The following is a 26,415-nucleotide window of genomic DNA, read 5'->3' on the forward strand; positions in this document are numbered from 1 at the left end:
TAAGCATATATGTAGATGTATGCATGCTGCTCTCCTCTTACCTGTCTAAGCACTGCTGCTAGCTTCTTTTGCTGATTCTTTACCATGTCCTGGATATCCCCCAAAGCTATAACCTGGGCTATCTTTTCTTTTACTTCTATGTTATCTCACATGGTGCTCTCATCAGCTTTTATGAGTTAAAGTATCATCACTATGTAGATAACTCCCAAATCTATATATCCATCCCATATCACCAATTGTTTTTTGGATATCTCAAACTGTTATAGGCATCTTTAACAAGTTATATTCAAAACAGAATTCATTATCTTTCTCTGCAAATGTTATCCTCTTCTGAATTTCCCTATCATTATAGAAGGTACCAACCATCTACACAATCTGGCAACTTCAGTGTCATTCTTGACTCCTTATTTTTTTGCTCACCAGCCCCTCTCCCATCTAATCTTTTGCAAAAAAAAAAAAATTCTCATTTCTATTTCCACAATATCTCTCATGTTTCCTTTTCTCCACATACAAAAAAGTCCCACCCTATTTCAGACTCTCATCACCTCTAACCTGGAATATTACAATAGTCTTCTAAATGGTCTCAGTCCAAGTCTCTTCCTAATCCAATTCATCCTTCATCTACCTAGATGATTTTTCTAAGGCTCAGGTAGTTCTGATCTTGTCAAACCCCTACTCAATGAGCTCCAGTGGTTTCCTATTAGGGAAGAGAAGGGAACAAGCACTTGTTAAGTGTTCCATTATTCCTATTACCTCCAGGATCAAATATCATCTCTGTTTGAAATCTGAGAGAAAAGACTATATTTGGACTCTTCTTAGAGCCCTAAAGGCAGAGAGTGAGTCCGGTTTCAGGCCCAACAGCTTTGTGTCCCCCCCCCCCAACCTCCCAGCAGGGGGCTGCTGGGCACACTTCGAGCTGAGAACCCTGGGCATGAGGCCCGAGCAAGACCTGAAGAAAGGCCTGGGTTTTCTGGGAGTTGGGCTGGGCTGGGAGTTCACCTTGAGGCACACGAGGTGATCCCCATGTGACTTGGAGCTCAAGCCCTGACTTGAGCTTTGTTGTGAAAAGTTAAGTTTACACAAGCACTGTTTAGTGGGCCAATGGGGACATTCTTACTCCAGCATAAGGTTGGGGCCTAAGGCCGCAATCTGATTGGTTGGTAACAGAGCTATCTGATTGGTCAAACCCCAATACAGGTTTTTCTTTCTTGAAGAGTTATGTATGTTAACACAGTATTGTACTGAGGGGGAGCTGACACTCTTGCCCAGAATAGGTTAAGGCCTGGTATCATAATTTGTAAAATCTGATTGGTCAACTGGTACCACCTGATGGGTTCTTAGGCTGTTACTGTTATTCTGTATAAATAGCAACTGTAATAACTGAAATGTAAATGAGGGGGTATCAAAATGCCTTAATGTTATTGGTTGGAGGGGACCCCTTGAGGGGTATAGATAGAGGTGAGGGACCTCACTTCAGTGCACTCTCAGGCACATTCAGATGAGTGCCCATCTTCCAGAAGATGAATAAAGCCTTTACTCACCAACTGCTGCCTGCTTGGAGTTTTTGAACAGTGACCTGCTAGCAACACTAGGGCTGCCAACACTAGAGCTGCTAACACTTGAGCTGTGCAACATGAAGAGTGGTTAGCTGTGTTTCAACCTCTAAAGCTTTTTATAACCTGGTTCACTTTTTACTTTTCCAGTACACTTTACTCCTCCATCCACATACACAGTGATCTAGAAACACTGGCTTCCTTGCTCCTTCTCAGACAAATATTCCATCTCCCTGCTCTGTGACTTTGCACTGACTGATTCCACTTCTACCTCAGTTTCCTAGGCTTCCTTCAAGCCATTCTTTCCTTCTCAGGTCACATCCACCTTCTCCAGGACACCTTTGCTGTGTCCCAGGATGCTAGTGCCTTTTTTCTGAGATACCTTCCAATTATTCTGTACTTATCTTGTATGTACCTATTTACATATTCTCTTCTCCATTATAACATGAGCTGCGGGAGAACAGCAAATGTCTTTGCCTTTCTTTGTATACAGAATAACAACTTAGTAAACACATGTTGACTGACTGACTGACGCATTATTATTTGCATTAAAAAGAGGAACTTGGACATGTAGCTCTAAGTGTTGGAAGACTTTAGGAAGATATTTGAGCAGTTAGGCAGCGAAAGGCAGGGACTTCGGAAAAGCTTAATGACTCTTCCCACGGATCTCAGATTAGGTAGGGTAAGCAGTCCATATTTCTCCTCCTTTGGAAGCATCTCAGGGTTAGGTCAACCATCTTTCTACAACGTCGGCGGCGTTAACTTCCGCCTTCCTGTGGAAGAATTGAAAAGGACCAAAGGCAGTCCATTCTGCCGGTGGGCGCGCGAGCGCAGGATGCAGCTCACTTCCGGCTTGCGCAAGGGCGGCTCCTCTGCGCCTGTGGCTGGGTCTCGGAAGGCCAACTGGAGGTGACTTGAGTTCAGCTGGTTCGCTCCCGGCAGACGAGTGAAGAGTGAGGCTGGCGCGTACGTCTGCTCTAGGCGAGAGAACCTTGAGGCGAGGGGATGGGAAGGAGCCTGCTGCTGGGAAGTGGCGTGGGTGAGGGTGTCTGCCTGGGGCGCTTCCTTAGAACCAGGCGTCTCTGATGCTGCGGTCAGATCCTCATTTCCGGCTTGACGCTTGCGGACGCTCCGTGGTCTAAGAGGATTCCTGGCTTCTGGGCTCGGAATAGACCCGCCGGCACCTATCGATGACCTACGACTGATGCTTCCTCCTGCCTCCTTTTGGCCCCAAAGTACCCAAACAGCTTGTTCTTAGGTTCCACTTGCATTTTAATCTTGGCATTGCTATTGCTTAGCCGTGTTGACACATGGACACAACTTTATCTTTAACGGGGCAATAGAATTCCTCACTATTGATTTCATAGCATCACTGTGAGGATCAAATGAGGTGATGCGTAGAAAGATGTTAACAACTATAAAATGATTTATAAATATAAATTATTGTTATTATATGTATTTTTCTTAAGTCCCTGGCCATCTGGTTGTTTTCATTAAATCTTACTGGTGACATAAACAAATCAATGAATCGGATCCTTTCATTTGATTATATATATAACCTTAAGGGTCTGAAAACTATCTTGCCTGACCCTTAGATTTTCAAAATGAGAATGCTCATTTTCTTCTTCTAGAATTAAATGGATCGATTTTTCTAGTACGAGTCTTATTTTAGTGCTGTGTAGTACTTCCAAAGCCTTTCTCATTTTTTGAAAGTGATTTCTTTTGGCTCAGCAGTGTCTAGGAAAAAGAGAAGACCCAAGGACAAATTTCTCCAAACTAGGTCTCAATTGGAAGATGAGCAGATTTTGGGGAAAAACTATAACTGTACAGTCAGGAGAAGCTATATCCCTTGGCTCCCAGATTCCACATAAGGAGCATGAGCTTGTCATAGTGAATTTGGAGAAAAAGGGTTGTAGAAGGGAACAGAAAACAAGCATTCAAGGGAGCAGCCCTCCAAAGCAGAACATCTTCCAAAACTTTAGGCAGTTCCGTTACTGTGAAGTGTCTGGTCCAAGGGAGGCTCTGACTCGCCTACAGGATCTCTGTTGGGAATGGCTGAAACCAGAGATTCACACAAAGGCACAGATCCTGGAGCTGGTGGTGTTGGAACAATTCTTGACCATTCTCCCTGAGACGCTCCAAACCTGGGTTCAGAAGCATTGTCCAGAAAGCCCACAGGAAGTGGTGACCCTGTTGGAGGATTTGGAAAGAGAGCTAGATGAATCATATCAGGTGAGCTAGAGGAAAGGTAATTTGTGAGCCATGTATTCTGTAGATGAGAAATTAGATGATGATGTGAAAGAAGATGAGTTTAGTCCTTAAACTTGCATGTGGGATGATTGTTGAGCTGAGTCTGGAAGGATACTGGAGAGGCAGGTATTACAAATTGGGAGTATTGTATGAGCAGAAAGGCACAGAAAGAGAACCTAACAAATTATATGTTGGACTTGGAAAGGATTGACTTGAGTAGAGTTGAAAGGAATTCTAGGGAATAATGAGATATTCTTAAAGTAAACAAGCAGTTATTTGGAGATATGTAGGGGGGCCAAGAATGTTAAATTGAGGAAAGGCCTCACTGGGTCTTGACCTTGTATATTGAAAGTTGTGCCTTTCAGGATTGAATGCAATTTTTGTTCTTCCTTTCCTTTTCCTGTGTTCTTTTTCACATAGGTTTTGGTTAAATAATATTTTTCTCTAGGTTCCTACCAATGCACCAAAACAACCAGTGTCTTTGAAAGAAATAGCAACCCTGGGAGCAATGCAGGAATTTGATGGTCATCTCCAGCCCATGGAAACCCAGCTTAAGAGTGTGTCCTGCCCCCTACAGGAAAGTGGTGAGGAATAGGGAAGTGGGGTGGTAAGGAGGCTGAACATGTGAAAACACAAACCAACTCAAGTGTTTACAAGAACGTATTTTAAGTGGTGTAAAAATGCTGAGGATCTTTGGAGAAGTGTAAAGTGGAGCTTAATCAATGAAAGTTCTCAAAAGAAGATGAGATTAAAGATGGTTTGTTATGGGCAGGAGGAGATTTGAAAATATCTCAGAAAGCAGATTAATTTTGTTTACGAATGGAACAATGAGAAATGAACTTTGTTAGTAGTGCAGTAGGAGGCAATTATTAAATGATATTGAGTATATGCAGTTCTGCTAGAATGCTTATTTTGAAAGAAATTTTTTTCCAACTGATAATACCAAGTTTGTGTTTATGCATAATTTTGCCATCAAGGACAACTACACCAAGAATGAATGGTTTGCAGGGAGAGACTACTACAGAAAGGTTGAGAGAGGTATCTGCATGCATGTGATGGGTATATGGGCAGAGCTTTCTGATCCCAAATGAGGAAAAGTGTTGAAATGGTGAGATCTAATAGAAGGGGATGTAAAACTCCAGAGGGGTAAGAGATAGCCTAGAGTGGCTGGCGCAGGAGGGAAAACAACCCCCACAGAGCATCCCCCACCCCCACTGTAGAACAGACATCATGTTGATGCCCGCATTGGGGGTGAACTAAGGGGTGTGTGTGTGTGTGTTTTGGAGGGGTACAGCCAGGATGTGGTAAGACCTGCAAGAAGTACAGTGGGTCCTGTAGGAAGAGGAAATATCTGGCTCCATCAGGGAAAAGTGCTGTAGCTATTATCTTTCTTTTGTTTTTCCCCCCTCTTTTTTTGGGGGGGGGGGAGCACAATGAGGGTTAAGTGACTTACCCAGGGACACACAGCTAGCTGTTATCTTTCTTAACTCAGAATGTGATGAGAGTAAAATAGTGGGGAAAAGAATACAAGAACATCACCAACAGCCCATCCCACCCCAGAACAGACTGATGACTTAGCCACCCTCCGTCACCTCTAAGCCACTTCCTCAGGCAAAAGCCTTGCCAGAGTTAGTTGTGGAGCACTTCCTTGGTGGAAATAGGCCCAGTACTGGGAGGTTGGGGTGGGTGTTGGGGGTGAGGTGAAGGGAGAGAAGATTATCTTCTTAGGTTATCTCCTGGAAGAGGCCAAGCCAAAGATCTCCACTTCCTGGTCAATGGGTGATCCCACTTATGTCCCACATGAGGCAGTGGCTGGTGTTATTGATGACTGGGAATTCTTTCTGTAGTGGCTTTTGAGATTGACACTGTGACTGAGTTTGAGTATTGTGCACCTACTCCCATTTTCTCCATAAACTCTGTGGTTTTTATTGCCGGAATTTGCATAGTAGGGTGACTTTTAGGAAGGGATATGTCTCCTTACACGCATATCACCTCAGAGGGGAAATTTGAATGTCATGCCTAGAAATTTAAATTTATTGTAGGATCAAGAGAATTTGGCAGTACAGAACCAACTCCCACCCATATTCTCTCTTTTTCTTATTTAAGTCTCTTAATATGCTTTGTTTTTTAAATAAATCATTTTTATTTTATTTTCAGTTTTGAATTCTCTCCATCCCCCAAGCCATTTTGTGTTTGTGTGTCTATGTATGTAAAACAAATTCCTTCCTTAGCCATGTCCAGAAAGAAAAAGAAAAAAAAGCATCATTCTAAACCCTGAGTCCATCACTTCTTTATTTGGAAGTGGATAGCATGTGGAACCATTTTGTGGTTGTTTCCGTTACTGATTAGAGTTCCTTAATCTTTTAAAGTTGTTTGCCTTTATAGTATTGTTATTGTTATAAATTGTTCTCCTGGATCAGATCACTCACTTTGCATTAGTTAACTCATAAATGTCCTCTTAGGTATTTCTAAAGCCATCCTCTTAAGTTGTTTCTTACAGCACAGTATCATTCCATCATATGGCATAATTTGTTCAGCTATTCCCCAGTTGTAGGAATTCCTTCAGTTTCCAATTCTTTGCTACCATGAAAAAGTTCTAACATAAATATGTTCGTGCATATGAGTCCCTTTCCTCTTTCTTTGATCCATTTGAGGTATATAGATCTATTAGTAGTATCACTTGGTCAAAGGGAATGCACAATCTAATAAATTTTGGAGGCATAGTTTCACATTATTTTCCAGATTGATTGGACCAGTTCACCACTTCTACCCTTTCAGCATTTGTCATTTTCTGTTTTTGTGACTTTTGCTTATCTGATGGCCATGAGTTGGTACCTTAGAGTCCTCAATATACTTTGAAAGACATAAATTTCTGATAGCATACTTGTTTTTTTTTCTCCCATTAGAATGTTAGCCTTTCATCATCATATAGCCCCTTCCAGTTTCTTAATAATATACCTTTCTAAGATTTCTTTGGGTCTTGTGTTTGAATTTTGAAATTCCTATTCATCAGCTGGCATACTTGAAAGTCCTTTATTCCCTCAAATTAATTTTTGCCTGTAGAATTATATACTTTGCAGAGTAAGTTATTCTTTGTTGTAATGTTATCATTTTTGCCTTTTGGAATATCAGAATATTTCAAGGTCTTTCATTCATAGTAGAAGTTGCCAGATCTTGTGTGATCTTGGCTGTTCCTTGGTACTTGAACTCCTTCTGGATGCTTATAGTCTTTTTTCTTTGATGTGGGAGCTCTGGATTTTGGCAGACATCTTAGGTTGTTTTTGTTTTTTTTCATTTAAGGGTTTCTTTTAGGAGGTGATTAGTGGACTCTGTATTCTTTTTATTTTTACTTCACACTATGGGTTTTTTTTGTTTTTGTTTTTGTTTTTTTTTGTGAGGCAATTGGGGTTAAGAGACTTGCCAAGGGTCACACAGCTAGTAAGTGTCAAATGTCTGAGGCCAGGTTTGAACTCAGGTCCTCCTGACTCCAGGGCCAGTGCTCTATCCACTGTGCCATCTAGCTGCCCTGCCACCGTATGGTTTAATGTAGTTTTTATGTTTTTTTCTTATATCACTATAGTTTTCCCCTATATCCCTTACTCCCACCATGAGAATCATTCCATATTAGCAAATACTATTTTTTAAAAACCAAAAAAAAAAAAAGAAAAAGAAAAAGAAAACACCAGTATCAATACATCGAAAAAAATCTGAAAATATCCGTCATGTACAATACTTGGTAGACCTCCAACATCTTCAAAGGGTGGAAGTATCTTCTCATATCTCATATCTCTTCTCTTTTGAGCCATGCTTGTTTTTGCGATATTCATTTTTTTATTTCTGTTTTTGTGTGTGTATGTGGTTCTTTCTGTTGTACTACATTGTTGCAGTCATTGTGTATGTTGTTTTCTTAGCTTACTTACTTTGATCTTCATCAGTTATATTCCATTACAATTCACATTCCTTAGTTTGTTTAGCTATTTTTCAATCTGTGGGCATTGACTTTGCTTCCATTTCTTTTTTGCTGTCAGAAAGTGCTGTTATAAATATGTGAGTGTATTTGGGGACCTTCTGCTTACCACTGGCATCTTTATATTATATGTCTAATAATGGAATCTCTATGTCAAAGAGAATGGACATTTTAGTCACCTCATTTGAATAATTCCAAATTGCTTTTCAAGTTCCACAGTGCACTGTTTTACATTTCCACCAACAGTGCACGAATATAGCCATCTTCTTACAGCACCTCCAACATTAACTGTTTTCATAATTTGTTATCTTTGCAGTTTGCAAGGTGTGTGGTGAAACCAAAGTGTTGTTTTGATTTACATTTTTCTTATTACTGTTGATTTGAAGCATTCTTTTTGTTTTTTTGGTTTTGTTTTGTTTTTTGCAGGGCAATGAGGGTTAAGTGACTTGCCCAGGGTCACAAGCTAATAAGTGTCAAGTGTCTGAGGTCATATTTGAACTCAGGACCTCCTGAATCCAGGGCCGGTGCTTTATCCACTGTGCCACCTAGCTGCCCTGAAGCATTCTTTAATGTAGTTGTTAATAGTTTGAAATTATTTTGAGAACTGTTTGTGCATATCTTTTGATTTTTTATCTTTCGGGGAATATCCCTTGATCTTATTACATATGTTAAGTGTGATACTAAACTCTTATCAGAGCCTTTTGATGCGAGGGTTTTTGTCCCATTTAACCTTTCTTACCTAGGTGCATTAATTTTGTTCATGCAAACTTTTCTGTTTCACATACCCCAAATAATCTATTTTATCTTTGTAATTGCCTCTTTCTCTTTTTGGTTAAAGATACATGTCTCATCTGTATCTGTGAATGGTAATGACTTCTAATTTTTTAGTAGTATGATCTTTAGCATTAAGGTCATATATCTAGGTAGAATTTTAGTGGAATATGATGTGAGGTGTTTTAAACCTAATTTCTGCCAAATTGCTTTCCAATATTCCCAGCAGTTTTTTATCACATAGGGAATACTTTCATAAGTAATTTATGTTTTCCATTTTGTCAAACACTGATTTATAGATTTCCATATTTTCTGATTTTCCCTTGTCTAATCTGTCCCACTGATCTACTAATTTTTTAACCTTTTAATCATTTGCTTTATAAAATAGTTCGAGATCTCTTTGTCCTTACCTTTTCCCATTTCCCTTGATAGCCTTTTTTTCCCCATTGAATTTTGTTATTTATCAAATTTTATAAGTATCCCTTTGTTAACTTAATGGTTATAGCATTCAAAGTATAATTTAACTTTAGTAGCATTATCATTTTTATTAAACCGGCAAGGCTGAGCCCAAACCCCTGAATATTCATTTGGCTATTTAATATTTTAATTTTTTTGAGGAATACTTTTTAATTGAATCCATTATGAAGTATTTTGTATGCTTTGGTAGATTGTTTAACATATGCTTTATGCATTTTGTAGTTACTTGAAGTGAGATTTTCTTTTCTATTATTTTCTTTTAGATTTTATTATTATATAGATATGTGATTGATTTTTGAGGCTTTATTTTGTAGCATGGAGCTTTGATGAAGCTGTTATCTCAATTAGTATCTTTCTTGACTCTCTATGCTTTTTAAATCATCAACAGATAGGGGTGGTTTTATTCCCTCTTTGCCATTAATTTCTTTTTCTTGTACTATTGCTACTGCTAGCATTTCTAGAACTTTATCAAACAACAGTGTGTCGAGTAGACATCCTTTCTTTATTCCCATATTTTATTAGGAAATGTTCTAGTGTATCCCCATTGCTTTTGTTGTCATATAGATTTTTTAAATGTTTTTTTAAAAATGGTCCCTCTATGTCTATATTTTATAGAATTTTTTAGCCTGAATGAGTGTTATACTTCATCAGTGGCTTTTCTAGAAGCTGTGGAGACAATTATGTGATTTTGGATGTTTTTGTTTTTTAATAGATTAGTTATATTGATTGATTTCCTAATTTTGAAACATTCTTGCATCCCCCATATAAATCTATGATTTCTTTGATGAATTGCTATAATTTAATAGGTTTTTATTTAAATTTTTTGAATTGATAATCATTTATGTTATTGGTCTACATTTATTCTTCTGTGTTTTATCTTTCATTGAATTAGGTTTTAGGACTATATCTCATAAAAGGAATCTGGTAGAATTCTTTCTCAGTTGTTGAGAATAATTTGTGTTGTATGGATTTTAATTGTTATTTAAAAGTTTGATAGAATTTTCCCTTGAATCCATCAGGAACAGGACATTTTTTTTCCGTGGTATGTCCTTAACAGTTAGTTGCATTTCTTTTTCTAAGATTCAATTAGTTTTTCCTTATTTTTGCTTTTTAATGTTTTGAATATTTGTTTTTGCTTTGTTTGATAGCATGATTACAAATCCTCCTTTTTGGGATGTACATGATACAGAGTAAAATTTTTCCCATATGTTCAGTTTTATTCTGTGTATGTCTTTATTTTTAAATATGTTTCTTGTAAGCAGCAACTTGTGGAGTTTCATTTTCTTATCTGATCTTTTGTAGGCTCTCTTCTTCCTGAGAATTATTTTCCCTTCAATCTGATTCCCTTAAGAGGCCATTTGTGTAGGGTCAGTTAGGTGGCACAGTGGATAAAGCACCCGTCCTAGATTCAGGAGGACCCACGTTCAAATATGACCACAGACACTTACTAGCTGTGTGACCCTGGGCGAGTCACTTAACCTTCATTGCCCTGCAAAAAAACAGAAAACAGACAAAAAAAAAAGAGGCCATTTGTGGCCTCTTCCATTCTCTAAATTTAGTTCCATTTAAAAACAACCAAAAAAACCCAGACAAACAAAAACCCCTGTGATTGATCTTTAGGCAGGGTGTTATGAGATTTAGTTCATGGTATTTTAAGCCTTTTTTCTCCACCATTGCTTCTGTTTGACATCTGCTTTCATTCATGTTTCCTTGTGTGTATTAAATTGAATCTCTTAATGTGGTTGTTGTTCTTGGTTGCTGTAGTTTATCCTTCTTGCATTTTAGTTTCCTTATTCAGAAGTTCTGGGCGGTTTTTTTTTGTTTTGTTTTTGGTGTTATTTCTTGCATTCTGGTGTTCAGGTTTTTTGACTTGTCATGTTCTCCTGGGAGACCTATAATTCTTTTTTTTTTTTAAGGCAAACCAACCATTTTATTTTCTTCTGATTAGTTCAGGAATTTTGATAGGCAGATAGCTCTTTACATTGGCTTTGGAGGCAGTCTGGGGGCAACACCAGCAGAGACCTATAATTCTTAAGTTGTCCCTATACATCCTGTCTTTGGGCCTGATGTATAGATATCAGGTTTTCTTTTCATCTTATTACTTTTTGTTTCTCTTTTTCTGGTTTGTCCTTCACTTCCCTATATTTGCATTCCTAATCAGCTGCCCTTTCTTTTGTTTCTTTGGTGGGACTTGCCAGTGTTGATTCAAGTTTTTCTATTGTGCCAATTATTTCTACTTGCATGCTATAAATTCTGCTTTGCAGTTCATATTTCTCTTCAAACCATTCAGGAACATTCTTCTGTGGTTCCATATTTTCCTAGAAATCCACAGAGCTCTCTGTCTCATCAAATGTTTTGTCTTGCAATATCTATTCATAGATGTCTTTTTGCTGATCTGGAGGCCATATTCCTGTTTGTTATTAAAATCTTCATTGTTGGTTTATCTGCTTATGCTCATGGTCTCTAGCTGAATTTTCTTCCTCCTAAGATCTTTGGTAATTTTAGTCCTTTTTTTTCTTTCTTGTAGTCCCATATTGCTGATGGAAGTTTTCTTAGGGGCTGTACCTCAGAGTCATCTCGGCCTCTTTCCATGCTGCGTCATTAATTCATAGTTCATCAGCTTTAGTTTCTTTCTCCCCCCCCCCCGCCCGCCCTGTGATCTCTGGGGGAACAGAACTGGGCCCAGTTGTATGCTGGGCTCTTACAGACTTAGTGGAGTTCCACTAGGATGCCCTGCTCTAGTCTTTTTTCCTCAGTTCTCTAGCTCATCTTTGTGTGCAAGCACCTTTCTTTTGAATTTCTGTGGCACTGGGAGGGATGTTGGTGATGGAATATAAGAATAGAATTATGTTGCATTACTGTGGCAATGTTGGGTGGTAGGTTTAGCTATGTTGAGTGAGTGCATTAGTGCCTAGCGAGTAGTCTTTATTATTAGTTCATTGAATTGTTTCCTCCTTTGGTTTCTTGAAATTAAAGTAATTTCAGCTGTCTCCAAAATCTAATACGCCAAGAAAGATGCTTGCACACAAAGATGAGCTAGAGAACTGAGGAAAAAGACTAGAGCAGGGCATCCTAATGGAACTCCACTAAGTCTGTAAGAGCCCAGCATACAACTGGGCCCAGTTCTGTTCCCCCAGAGATCACAGGGAGCGGGGAGGGGGGGGGAATTAAAGCTGATGAACTATGAATTAATGATACAGCTTGGAAGGAGGCTGAGATGACTCTGAGGTCCAGCCCCTAAGAAAACTTCCATCAGCAATGTGGGACTACAAGAAAGGAAAAAAAAGGACTAAAATTACCAAAGATCTTGGGAGGAAGAAAATTCAGCTAGAGACCTTGAGCATAAGCAGATAAACAGGAGATAGATTTGTGAGGTCATGAGAATCAGAGAAAACATCTAATCCTACATCTTGTTGGTCACAGGTGCTTTTTCTACAATTTCTGTACTGTTGAACACACTTATCTTAGTTTGTATCACAAAGGCTTTGGTGTTAGACACAATGAACTGTGCATTCGTGTTGAAAGTAGATTTTAAAGGTATCAGCAATGCCTGGAATTCCTTCACCTCAGGTTCCATGAACTTAGGACCTCAATAAATATACATTGATGAGGATTTAGCATCATAAAAGTGTTGAAATGAGACTGTTCTTGAAAATTACTTTTCTGTAGGTGGGCTGTCCAGAAGCTGGACTCACATATAACTTCTTTTCCCTCAGCCACTCATATTTCTGCCCTTCCTCAAGAGAAGCAGCACCCTGTAGTGTTAGCAGTAAAACTCCTGACAGCTGAGCCCCAGGTGAGCTATGATTTCCTTTTCTTTTTTGTTAATATCCTCAGATAGAAACTCTCAAGTTTCTCTGTAAGACCTAGTTATATTTATATAGGACGTTTTGGTGTCCTGAGATTCCTTCTATATTTCTTTTTGCCCCTATAAACAAAAACACTTTAAAAGCTATTTACACCAGCAGATACCCTTACCTTGCATCCTTCCCTTCTCTTATCCTCAAATGTTTCTGTGGAATTGTCCTTGGGGCAGCAGGAACATATTGTTTCAGGAGTTGTTGACGTTTGAAGATGTGGCCCTGTCTTTGACCCTGGAGGAGTGGGTACAATTGGATGTGCATCAGAAAGACCTCTACAGGAATGTAATGCTGGAAAATTATGAGAATATTGTCTCATTGGGTAAGAACTTTCCTCTCGGCCCATTACCTTATTGAAGTCTGTCCCTTGCTATTTTATTTATTCATAACAATGATGACTCTTTAGAATTAAAAGCTGAGGCTCAAGAATTAGTTCCATAATTCTGTAGCCTCTGAAATACTGAGGTAGGGAATGTTGAGATGTTATTAGGTCATAGCAAGAAGGTTTCTATTCTCCCTACATCTATGATAGTTCCTTTATCCTTTAAGCAATAATCATTTATAAAGCACCTACTGTGTTCCTGAGTCTTTTGGACTGTGATTCCCATAGAGTTGAAATGGTCAGCTTTGTGTTGTTGTTTGTTGGTTCAGTCATGCCTGATTCTTCACAACCTCATTTGGGGTTTTCTTGGCAAAGATACTGGAGTGGTTGACCGTTTCCTTCTCCATCTCATTTTACAGATGAGGAAACTGAGGCAAACAGGGTTAAATGACTTGCCCAAGGTCACAGAGCTAGGAAGTATCTGAGGCCAAATTTGAACTCACAAAGTTGAATATTCTGATTTCAGGCCAACACTATACACTGCACCACGTAGCTGCCCTGATTCCTTGTACTTTGCCTCCTTTCCCATCTTTTAGTATAATCTTTCCTCTTACCCTGATCTTAGTGATTTTTTTTTTGGTGGGATAATGAGGGTTAAGTGACTTGCCCAGGGTCACACAACTAGTGTCAAGTGTCTACTCTGATGTTAGAAGATTGAGGAATGGCTTGATATTTGTCAAATTGTAATGGGGAAAATGGGGTAGGGGGTTTGGGATAGGGATAGGGGTTGGGGTATAGGGTCCTTAGGAATTCCTCTTTAAAGAATTACACCCTCTTACACACAAAAGCAATTAGAATAAGATAGTAGTTTATTTAGGGGCTGGGGAAGGAAAGGGAAACCATGAGAAAAATCCTTGGACTTCTCATGGGGAGAAAGGCATAGCACAGAGCATGGCTCTGAGATACCAATCTCCTCGAGCAGGAGACAGGCAGATACTTTTATAGAGGACAGATGGGGGTGACCATCTGGCTGTGGAAAGTTCCCTTAGTGAAGGAGGACCATCCCCCACTGGTGGTGGCTGGAGGAGTTGGGTGAGGGGTGGCTGCAGATCTCTCAAGCCATCTCTCTACACAAAGGCAGCAACTGCACCCAAACTTATCTCCCCAGGGGCAAGGGAGACTGGAATGAAGGGTTGGGGTCCTGGTCCAATCTGGTTTCTGGTTCCATTTATCTCTTTAGGTGTGTCTGTCCTTTGGTTTAGTTTCTCAAGGAGAAGTTTCCTTGATGTACCCCAGAGAACTTCTGGGGTGCTCTGGGCCCATAACAAAATGATGGAGATATTTAGTCCCCTGTCACATGTAGGTATTTCTTCCAAAGGGAGAAAAAAAGATTGTTAGATGGTGAAGTGGCTGGAGGCCGGACATGAAGTCTACACAGACCTAAATTTGAATACTTCCTCACTGTATGACCTGGGTAAACTCTATGTTTTCCTCATTAGTAAAATAATAATAATAGGATTTGATAATAGTAACTTACCTTATTGGGTTATTGTGAGGATTAAATGAGTTTACATACATAAAGCTTTACATAAAACTTTAAAGCCATATGTAAATGCTAGCTATTAAAGAGGCTGTGAACACATGAACAGTTCTCTCCTTCTGCCCCAGCTTTCCTAGAAATTTATTCCTGGTTTCCCTATGGATCCATTCCCCTTCTTGCTAGACTTCCTAAAATAGCCTCCTTGGATGCTTTTTTTTTTTTTTTTTCATTTGCCCCTCTGAAGAAGAATCATCCATGGAGCTTCAGGTAATATCCTCTAACCTATTTCTTCTTATTAACAGGATTGTCATTTTCAAAACCTGCTGTGATTTCCCAGTTGGAACGAGGGAAAGAGCTATGGCTTTTGGATATTGAGGGAACTAAGAATAGAGAGGCCTGGAAAAGTAACAGCCCAGGTGAGTTATTGAGAGAGACCAAATCAGGAGTGAAATAAGTAGTAGCTGATGAGTAGCATGAGATATTGGCTATATCATTAGTTTACAAGTACTTTTTATGTCAGGAAACTGAGAGCTCTCTTCATCCTAACTTTCTGTTTCTACAATGCCCTTCCCCTACACCCAAATGGTATTTCTTTTCTCTTAATTATCAAGGAGTTTCTTTTTTTAAAATGATACCTAATACCCTTTTAAAAAAAAACTCCCTAATAACCTATCTGATCCCTATTTGATTGAATAAATATTTATTGAGAACATACTTTTTATTAGCTTCTAGTTTAGTCATTCTGAATTCTCATTATGACATAGAGGTGATCCTAGGTTATTCAAGACTTAGTCTGCTGTCCTATCAAGATGAACAGGCTAGGTGACAGTATATTTTTCTTTTGTTCAATCAAATTCAGACTGGCTCATCACCAGAAAATTGGCCATTACATGATGAATTTTCTTTTGCTGTAGTTACTCAAGATACCACGAAGATGTAAAAAGTTTGACCTGTGTATTGGTGGAGAGAACTCCCATATTAATGAAACCATTTCTGTTTTAAAATATTGAAGTACTATGTGCTAGATGTTATGGGATACACAAAATAATAAGATACATTTCCTGCCCTTGGATATCTTGTACCCCCTTGGGGAAAAAAAGATATGCATATGTGGGAATATTCAATATTAATCCAGGATGCCAGCAAAATATATTCTAGCCACATAATTTCTTCAGGTAGGGCGAAGTTGGGAAGTATTCTCCACACTATGATAAACCGTGCTCTTTAGAGGATGAGTGAGACATAACATTTTCAGACATGGCCACTGAATAGCCAATTGTTCTGCTTCACCATGCTTTTATTTTTTTATTTTAATTTTTTTTGGTGGGGCAGTGAGGGTTAAGTGACTTGTCCAAGGTCACACAGCTAGTAAGTGTCAAGTGTCTGAGGCCAGATTTAAACTGTTAAGGGCTAAAATTCTAGCTAAACTGTCTAAAATATCTAATGAGTGGTCGCCAATAAATTATAAGCTTTAGCAAGAGTTAGACTTTTAAGCATTTATTAAGGAGAATAAGAGTTTGGTAAAGAGAGAAGAAAAGGCCTAGATTCCTATCAAAGGGAGAGCACATTTCTAGCTCCCCTCTCCACCAGCGTCCTCAGGAAAGAGAGTGAGCCCAAGCGCCAGTCTCTTCCTTCCTCCTCCCACTAGCCCGCGTCACTTCCTGACACCAAAGAAAAGACTCCTGGTCTTGCCCTCAAAGACCTTCGCTTCATGGGCGGAACTCTTCTACAGTAAGTCTCCAGCAGGTGGCGTCATTCTAATCGTTACAGAACTCAGGTCCTCCTGAATCCAGGGCGGGTGCTTTATCCACTGCTCCACCTAGCTACCCCATTCACCATGCTTTTATAAAGAAAGGCATGGAAGGGTAGAGGAGATGACAATGATGCCAGAAATAAAGTCGTTTTAATGAAATCTTTAAAAAATAGAAGAGACCAGAGATTGGTTCAGAAGGAGATGCAGACAGACAGGGCGGTTTTGTTACCTTTAGATTAAATTTAATATATTTTTTAAAAACTGCATGATGGTAGTTCACAGTTTTCCATACAATCCTTTTTATATATTGAATTCTCCAGCTAATGAATTTGTACATGTAGCCAGATTATAGGAGTTTTAAATGAAAGACAATCAACATTCTGGTAAAAAAAAAAATCAGTTGTGTGAATATTAAGAATGGAACCTGGGATGCAGAAAAAAGAAGGAAATGTTTGGTAAGTACTCTTGTAGGGGCTTCCCTTCCTGTTGCACAGCAAAAACTTCTTGGTTTATTTTTACTACCGTTGTACTACTACAGTTTAACAAAAATTGTTTATATTAAAAAAACCTTGGGGCAGCTAGGTGGCACAGTGAATAAAGCACCGGCCCTGGAGTCAGGAGTACTTGAATTCAAATCCGGCCTCGGACACTTAACACTTACTAGCTGTGTGACCCTGGGCAAGTCACTTAACCCCAATTGCCTCATTAAAACAAACAAACAAACAAACAAAAAAAACCCTTTCTGTTTAATAAAATAAACATATAAATGTTGGAAATTAGTGTTAATTTTCTTAATAAAGTATTTATGGAGTTTATCCTAGCAGCAGATGGCTTTCTTTAGCTTAGTTCAGTTTTCAGGAAAACATTGGTTTTTCTTTCCCCCCAGTCTGTAAAATGGCAGAATTTTCTGGATATAGAATTTGTTCTATGGGGGGGAAAAAAAGCATGCAGTATCTATGACCCATCTGTAGGAGGAAGTTTTGTAAATGTGGTTTTTGTTGTATTAGGTGATCAATACAAGAAAAGGGATCCCCAGGCAATCTGGTGGAACAAATGCTACAGAAAATTTTAAAAATTCCTTTTTGTTAACTGTGCATATTGAAATATTCATGTTTGCTGAGGTTTGTAATAAAAAGTAAAGGAAAAAAAAGTAATAAACAGAAGGCCTGGCAGGCAAAATAAGACCACATTAGTTTATGTTAGGCTCCATCTTTCACTCAGAATGCATTGCCAGCTATCAGATGCAGAGCTTGATGGAAAGCACAAACATGCATCTATCACTGGAGAAAGGAGAAGCTATGAAAGCTAAAAACTAATGAATAAATTAAATGAAAAGTAAAGCAATGAAAAGACTAAAATTAATCTAAGATCTTTACCTCTGCAAGCCAATAGATACAAATTTCTGTTAGAACTGGAAGCTGATGATTTAGTTCAACCCCTTCCTTTACAGAGATATGATAAGTGACTCATCCAGTGTTAGACAGGTAGCATGTAGCAGGTCCTGGACTCAAAACTAGGTCCCCTGACACCTAAATTTTTATCTTTCTTTTCTACCACACCACGCTGCCTCTCAGAGTTCATGATCTGACCTAGGTATTTGTACTTGCTTTGTCCAACTAAATTGTTAGAGAGAAGCAGGGTGATCTTCTCAGGGGCAAACTTTTGTAGGACCTTGTAAGCTAGGGACCTCCATATTTATGGTGTTAAACCTTCTTTTTAATCTCTCCACTTACGTGTCAATATTTCTCCCTGGAAGCCTGCCCATTTGGGTCTGGGTCTAGTAAGTCTTTCTGTTTCCTAAATAACTGGAGCAAGACTCTGTCTTTGAGGCTCATTGGGGAGGCAGAGGAATAAAGAGTAGTGTCTTGCCTAGTCAGATTAGAAATTGCCATTCATGAGAATTGTTCCAGGGCTAAATTTGTTTGCTTCTTGTGAGGTACCCCCTGTTGTTTGCTATCTAATGTAGCACTTTGGGAAACAGTGATCAACCTAACATGTTAATAATAGCCCACTTTTATATATTTTAAGTAATACAAAGCACTTTTTCATAACAATCCTGATAATTTAAGTATTGCATTAAATTATATCACTCCCACTTTACAAATGAGGAAACAGGCCAGAGAGAATAAGTGACTATTCACACAACTAATGGGCTTGAATCTGGTTCTTCTAACTACAAGATCAGTATACCCTTCTGCCATTCAATTCAAGGCAATATATTGTTGTTGTTGTTGTTTTTCAATCTTAATACTATTTTATTTTTTTACAGTTACATGTAAAGATAGTTTTTAACATTTTTATAACATTTTGAGTTTTTTCCCCTTTTCCCTCCCCTCCAAGATGGAATGAAATCTGATATAGTTTATATATGTACAATCACATTAAACATATTTCCTCATTAGTCAAAGAAGAATTGTAACAAAAGGGAAAAAGCTCAAAAAAACCTCAAAAAGCCCCAAATGAGAAATCATATGGTTCATTCAGATTCCACAGTTCGTTCCTCTGAATGTGGAGAGCATTTTCCATCATGAGTCCTTTGGAATTGTCTTGGATCATTGTATTGCTGAAAAGAGCTAAGTCTATCACAGTTGATCATTGCACAATGCTGCTGTTACTATGTACAATGTTGTCCTGGTTCTGCTCACTTCACTTGGCAGCAGTCCACTTAAGTCTTTCCAGGTTTTTCTGAAATCAAGGCAGTATATTGTTAAGTGCAAAAGTACAAACCTCTTTGTTCATTTTTTTACTTCACTGTTCTTCCTCACTTTTGTGTTCAGTCTATTTTCTTTGTCCCTACCATCTTTTATAACTTCTCTTCATTCTCACAATTACATTTATCTCCCATTTCTGCCAAACTTTTACCACTTTTCCACCCTGCTGATTTAGTCCCTGAATTACTGTCTGACTCTCCTCTAATTACTAATTATTGACTCTTCTTCTAAGCACAAAGATTGTTCCATTTAGGCCACATGGGACCACTACTTTCTACCTGCTATTCTGGCATAAGAGGAGCCAAAGTCAACCATCATTAACCCATAGTGACCCTAAGCAGGCTGATGGTACCCCAGCCCCTGGCTGATGATTTGGAGCATTAGGCTGATTTAATTCCTAAATGACTAGAGTTCTTCTAGAAGTTTATCTTTTCCAGGACAGAATTAGTTCACACTGGCCTTTTTGTTTATTGTGTTAGGTGGTGAGAACAGGACTGCAATCTACAAACCAGCTTCCAAGCAGGAAAGTTCTGAAGAATTTAAACCAGAGAGATTGAGAAAACTACAGAAGGAAGCTTCCCAAGTTCATACATTTGGAGAAGTCTTTGAACATCAAGGCAAGTTAAAACGTATACAGGGCAGACCCATAGGGGAGAAACTGAAGGGAGAGAAGAAGGCTTTCAGAAAGGTGACTATCATGGATAAAAATAGTCTCACAGAAGAGAGATGCCAGTATTATAAGGAATATCAGAAGGGCTTCTGTCTAAAAGGTCCTATAGGAGACAAAACTTATAAAGGAGATGAACATGGAAGCAACTTCAGTCAGAGTGTAGATCTTACTAAACCTAAGGCAATTCACTCAGGAGAGCATCCTCACAACTGGAATGAGTGTGAGAAAAGTTTCATTCTTTCATTTGTTGAGCACCAACTTATCCCCACTAGAGAAAAGCCCCATCAGCAAAGCATTTCAGTCTCCCATGAAAGCAGTTGCCAGAGGATTCATACAAGTGAGGGAGGACCTGATGAATATAATGAATGTGGAACAAGGCTTAGTTCCAGTTTTAGGCCTTGAGGAGCCTCAGAAAATTCAGACTAAGGAGAAACCTCATGTTTGTGATGTCTGTGGGGAAAACTTTCAGTTGGAGATCACGGCTTATTCAGCATCAGAGAATCCACACTGGAGTGAAACCCTTTGAATGTGAAGAGTGTGGAAAATTCTTTAGTGAGAAAGCTTACCTTATTCAACATCAGAGAATCCACACTGGGGAGAAACCTTATATATGTAGTGACTGTGGGAAAGCCTTCAGTTACAGAGCACAACTTTTTTCTACATCGAAGAATCCACACTGGGAGAAGCCCTATAAATGTAATGATTGTGGAAAGCTTTCATTCAGCGCTCAAGGCTTATTCAGCATCAGGGAATACACACTGGAGAAAAACCCTTTGGGTGCAGTCAATGTAATAAATATTTTAGATATCGCTCAAATCTTTTTAAACATCAAAGAATCCACACGGGGAACAAAGCCCTATGAGTGTGATGAATGTGGAAAAGCCTTTAGGCAGAGCTCAAGGCTTATTCAACACCAGGGAGTCCACACAGGAGAAAAGCCCTATGAATGTAATCAGTGTAATAAATGTTTTAGTTATCGCTCAAATCTTTTTAAACATCAAAGAATCCACAGTGGAGAGAAACCATATGAATGTGATAAATGTGGTAAAGCCTTTCGACAGTCTTTTGATCTTAACAGACACAGGAAAATACACACTGGGAGAAACCCTTTGAATGTGATGCATGTAAGAAAGCTTTAGTAGGAATTCACACCTTATTCGCCATCTCAGAATCCATACTGGAGAAAAACCTACTGATGCAGTCAATGGCATATAAAATTTTACTGGTTCAATTTCTGCACATTGATGCAAAGAAGAAAAACTAAATAAGTTGAACTGAGAAACCTTTCATTATAAGGCATTTGCCTAATTCAGCATTTGAGAATCTAGAAAGAAAAAAATTCTGAGCATGATAAAGATCCTGCCTTGCTTCTTTAGTTGATCACTTGTCCTTGATACCTGTCACCTTTGGGGATTAAATAGTGGTATAGCATTGAGGCTGAGGGCAAGGCAAGGGACTCTATAAGGAGGATAGCTCCTTATCCTGTGCCCTGTGTATACACATTTAGCTAACTTGTGAGAACTTTGAATTTTGTTCCCTTGTAGATTGTTGTCTCTGCCTTTGACTGATGATTCTAGCTTTCCATTAGGGTTTTCTGATTCCCCTTTTTTAAAACCCTTCCTTTCTGTGATAGGCTTCTAGTATGACCCAGCTGTAATGCAAACTGTCATTGCTGTCTCAATCTCCCCTCTGTAGTGTTCCTTACCAGTCCAACATAGTGAAATTTTCCAAAAAATTTGCTCAAGGAACTTACAAATGAATATTAACAAATTAGTAGAACAAAAACTTTATAAATACTATATTAGAATGAAACAGATAACCAGACACATACGACTAACAGTTGACCAATAATAAGGAAGAAAAAATATGAATATTGCAGGGGACATTGCAAGAAAGGCCTTGCAGATGCTGTCCAACCTAGAAAATCTTAGGACAGAATTAAAAACCTAAAAGATTTTAAAATCCAGGAAGAGCAAGAACACACAAGGTCAGTCTATTTACAGCCACAGACCTAATCTACAAAACACCACTCTCCTACATATCATAGATTTTGAATGTCTGCCTTTTATACATTTATAAGTCCATACTAAAAAGGAAAAATGCATTAGCAATATGAGAAACCTCAGTGAAGGTGCTTGTCTTATTCAACATTAGAGAATCCAGATAGGAAGAAATGCCTACACTTTTAAAGAAGCATGGTTTATGTAAGAAAAAGGTAGTGAATCAATAGTATGCCATATGATTGTGGAAAAATTAATCAAGAACATTTTGATTAAGGGTCTTAAAAATGATGAAGATTTGAAAAGGGTTTCCACAGTAGAGTCAGATTAGGCGAGAGTTGAGAGAAACAGAAATGAAGAACATTTGGACAAACCAGCCATGGGAAAGCAGGAGTGCTGATTTATATAACATGACTGTGGTTGTAATAATGAAAAAAAATAAAGTGGGATGCAAGCTACTTTAAAACATTGATTTTTTCCTTATTCGGGTTGGTATATGCACACAAAGCTAATAAATGGAGGAATTATGTCTTGTTTATGTTTTTGTTTTTGCAGGGCAATGAAGGTTAAGTGACTTGCCCAGGGTTACACAGCTAGTGTCAAGTGTCTGAGGCTGGATTTGAACTCAGGTCCCTCCTGAATCCAGGGCCAGTGCTTTATCCACTGTGCCACCTAGCTGCCCCCAGTGGAGGAATCATATATAAAAAGAACTATCTGTTGCTGTGTTTTAGAACTGAATTTATTGCTGCCCCCTAAAATGGAGCATAAGGACTATCACATAAGTAGGGATGTAGGTACTGTAAATTGGGTATAATGACTTGTGACCAAAACTGCTTCTTAAATTCTAAGGATTCACTTGTGTGAGTGAATTGCATAACTGTAAGTGGAGAGATTCCTGTGTATTCCTGTGAAGATTGCTAACACCCAAACTATCCTTAGCAAAAGTCCAGAATATAGCTATGTGGCTCTGAGAACAGTATGGGAACTCAGTTCTAACCTTTACTTGTATGGATAAGCCTGTAGTTAAATAAACCAGGGGAGGAGACCAAAACCAAGGAAGGTGGGGGCAGCTGTTCAGGAACAAGCAGGCTAGCATTGAATTCAGCAGCAATTTATCTTTTGCTTGGTCATGAACTTTCCCCCTATCCATAGATCTAGTAGCTAATTTTGCTCATGATGTCACCCTTTATGTTTAAATCACATACATTTTCAGTTTATTTTGAAATAATAGTGTAAGATGCTGCTCTCTGCCCAGTTTCAACCAGACTACACTCTAGTTTTCCTAGAAGATTTTGTCAAATAGATCCCAATAGCTGGGATCTTGGGGTTTATCAAACACTTCCCTCATTTGCTTTTATATATTATGTACCTAATCTGTTCCATTGATCAACTACACTATTTCTTATACTGTACCAAATTATTTTGATGATTAAAGCCTTGCACACTTCTTTTTAAATAGAAGAAAATCAGGAAATAAGGGGAGTATCTTTGCAATAAATTTCTATGATAAAGGTCTTATTTCTCAAATATATAGGGAATCGAGTCAAATTTTTAAGAATAAGAGGTTCCGTAAGTGGTAATTGCATTTCACACTGTTTACTTAAAACAAAACTAGCCTGCTTTTTTCTCTGTTTCTCAGTTTTCTTTTGTTCTTAACTGTGTACTTTTTGTTTCTTTTTCTTCCTCCTTTTCCATCCTGTCCTAGAGAATGTGAGGGCCAAAATTTGATATATGGAGTGTTAATTGGGTGACTCGCCAGAATATTGGGATCCTGGAAATATGAGGGGCCTTTAGGTTCACCCTCCCCTCTGAACTGCCTTTTTAAGATATTTCTCCCAGGCCAATAAGAAAGGAGCCTTATAGCTTTAATTCACAGAAGGATCAGATTTTATTACTTGGTAATTAATTAAACAACAAAGGTGAAACTAATAAAAATCAAAGATAAGGAAATAGGAAAAAGAAATACAGATAAATACTCAACTCTAAACTTAGCCTATGCAATCCCCAGATTGTTTCCAATTAAGCTAATTCAAAGGAAATTAGGGTTCTCTGTTGTTCACTCACCAAAACCTGGAAATTATACAGTTGCTTGCGCCACCAGAAGGGGAGAAGCCAGAGAGAGAGAGAGAGAGAGAGAGAGAGAGAGCGCAAGCGAGCTAGCTTTCCGGAAGTCCTCTGCCTCCCTTCACGGAGCATTCAATCTTTCCTCCCCCAAAAGGGGAGGTCCTTCAAAACTGCCTATGGAGAGTTCTCCTTCTGACCCCAGTAGCATAGTAACTTCAGGGTAGGCCAGGTGTGGCCTCTCCCAAATGAGTCAGCAAAAACTCCAATAATTTTTACCACAAGAAGGTTACTATTAGATACATATATGAACATACACCTCATACTATATATACTTCAATTTATCAGCTCTTTGGATGTGGTTAGCATCTTCACAGATCCTCTGTAGTTTGAGTGTAATACTCAAAATGACTTCAAAATTGTTCTCAGAACAATATTTCTATTACTATATACAATGTTCTATTGGTTCTGCTCACTTCACTTCATTATTTCATTTAGGTTTTTCAATGTTTTTCTAAAATCATGCAGCTCATCATTTCTTAAAACACAGTAGTATTCAATCACAATCATATACCACAACTTGGTTAGTTATTCCTCCATTGATGGATATCCCCTCAAATTCCAATTCTTTGCTACCACAAAGAGCTGTTATAAATATTTTAGAGTATATAAGTTCTTTAACCCTAATCACTTAGGGAAACACCTAATAGTGGTATTGCTGGGTCAAAGGGTATATACAGTTTTATAGCTTTGTCCACATAATTCCAGATTACTCTCCAAAATGGTTGGATCAATTCCACTTCCACAGTGAATTAATGTCCCAATTTTTCCACATTCTTTCCAACATTTGTCACTTTCCCCTTTCTGTCATTTCAGTTCATCTGATAGGTGTAAGATATTTCAAAAGTTGTTTTAATTTGTGCTTTTCTAATCAATAGTTATGTAGAGCATTTTTTCATATGACTAATATACATATAAATATATATGTAGTTTTGATTTCTTTAGAAAATCGCCTTTTCATATCCTTTGACTATTAATTGGGGAAGGACTCGTATTCTCATAAATTTGACAAAGTTCTTTATACTTTTGAGATATGAGACCCTTATCAGAGAAACTGTCTATAAAAGCTTTCTTATTGGAAAGGCTTGTAGTTTATTATCCCCATTATAAATAATGCTTGCTGATGGTTTTAGGAAGATGCTTCTTATCTTTTTAAGGAAAAAATCCCTCTCAAATGTTTTTAGTAGGAATGAGTATTGTATTTTATCAAAACCTTTTTCTGCATCTAATGATATAATCATTTTGGGGATTATTTTTTGTTATTTATTGCTACTTTTGTTATTGATATAATCAATTAAGTTAAACCATCTCTGCATTCCTGGTATAAATTCCACTTTGGTCACCATGTATAATCCTTGTGATATATTGCAGTTTCCTAGCTAGTATTTTATTTAGGATTTTTACATCCATGTTCATTAATGAAATTCGTTGATTATTTTCTTTCTCTGTTTTTGCTCTTTCTGGTTTAGGTATCAGTACCATATTTGTTTGATGAAAGGGAGTTTGGTTGGACTCCTTTGCTTATTATTCTAAATAATTTATTTGATACTGGGATTAGTTGATCTTTAAATGTTTGGTAGAGTTTCACTTGGAAATCCATCTGGTCCCTGATACTTTTTTTTTTAAAGTGAGGCAATTGGGGTAAGTGACTTGCCCAGGGTCAAACCGCTAGTAAGTGTTAAGTGTCTGAGGCCGGATTTGAACTCAGGTACTCCTGACTTCAGGGCCGGTGCTCTATCCATCTGATACTTTTTTCTTATGAAAGCTCATTTATGTCCTGTTACATTTCTTTCTAACATAGGTTTATTTAGATAGTCAATTTCTCTTCTGTTAACCTAGACAGTTTATATTTTTATAAATATTCTTCCATTTCACTTAAATTATTAAATTATTGGCATTTAATTCAGCAAAATAATTCCCTGTAATTGCTTTAATTTCATTTTGATAGGTGGTATATTCACTCTTCATTTTTGATACTAGTGATTTGATTTTCTTCTCTTTTAAAAAATCATATTAACCATTATATATATTTATTTTATTTTAAAGTGTATTCATTTTATTGACTTTTTAGAAAACCAAATTTTAATTGTATTTATTAATTAAATGGTTTTCTTATATTCAATTTTGTTAGCCTCACCTTTAATTTTTAGGATTTCCCCAATTAGGTGCTCTATCCACTGCACCACCTAGCTGCCCACATTCAACATATTTTAAAAAGTTTTTATTCATCTATTATTTGATATCACTATGAGAGAAACAAAAAGTGTATGATGAAAGTGTATGGTTTTTGTCTTCAGAGAAGATTTTCACAAATGAAGAGATAAATAATATTATGAGGCTGGATTTGAACTCAGGTCCTCCTGAATCCAGGGCCAGTGCTTTATCCACCTGCTGCCTCCTCTAAAATATATTTCTAAAGG

The 26,415-nt window shown here is 38.0% G+C and overlaps 2 protein-coding genes and 1 pseudogene across 2 annotated transcripts in view; 2 read left to right on the forward strand and 1 right to left on the reverse strand.

Annotated features, from left to right (window-relative positions):
* The window catches only part of LOC122752702 (zinc finger protein 850-like), a 1,092,329-nt gene that overhangs the window by 118,417 nt on the left and 947,497 nt on the right, over positions 1 to 26,415 (reverse strand).
* LOC122752707 (zinc finger protein with KRAB and SCAN domains 1-like) lies at positions 2,396 to 20,276 on the forward strand. The gene is made up of 6 exons (XM_043999593.1): positions 2,396 to 3,785; positions 4,252 to 4,387; positions 12,735 to 12,814; positions 13,074 to 13,200; positions 15,043 to 15,156; positions 19,684 to 20,276. Exons 1-6 carry the CDS (start codon positions 3,348 to 3,350, stop codon positions 20,274 to 20,276), a joined length of 1,488 nt encoding a protein of 495 aa, XP_043855528.1. The 5' UTR covers positions 2,396 to 3,347.
* On the forward strand, positions 20,312 to 22,309 carry LOC122752712 (annotated as a pseudogene).

The sequence above is a fragment of the Dromiciops gliroides genome, chromosome 4, assembly GCF_019393635.1.
Source record: "Dromiciops gliroides isolate mDroGli1 chromosome 4, mDroGli1.pri, whole genome shotgun sequence".
NCBI classification, from domain to species: Eukaryota; Metazoa; Chordata; class Mammalia; order Microbiotheria; family Microbiotheriidae; genus Dromiciops; species Dromiciops gliroides.

Coding starts and splice junctions, on each gene's coding strand:
- LOC122752707 (XM_043999593.1), top strand. CDS start 3,348: ATGAGCAGATTTTGGGGAAAAACTATAACTGTACAGTCAGGAGAAGCT. Junction 12,815..13,073: donor TCCTGACAGCTGAGCCCCAG/GTGAGCTATGAT, acceptor ATATTGTTTCAG/GAGTTGTTGACGTTTGAAGA. Junction 13,201..15,042: donor TGAGAATATTGTCTCATTGG/GTAAGAACTTTC, acceptor TCTTATTAACAG/GATTGTCATTTTCAAAACCT.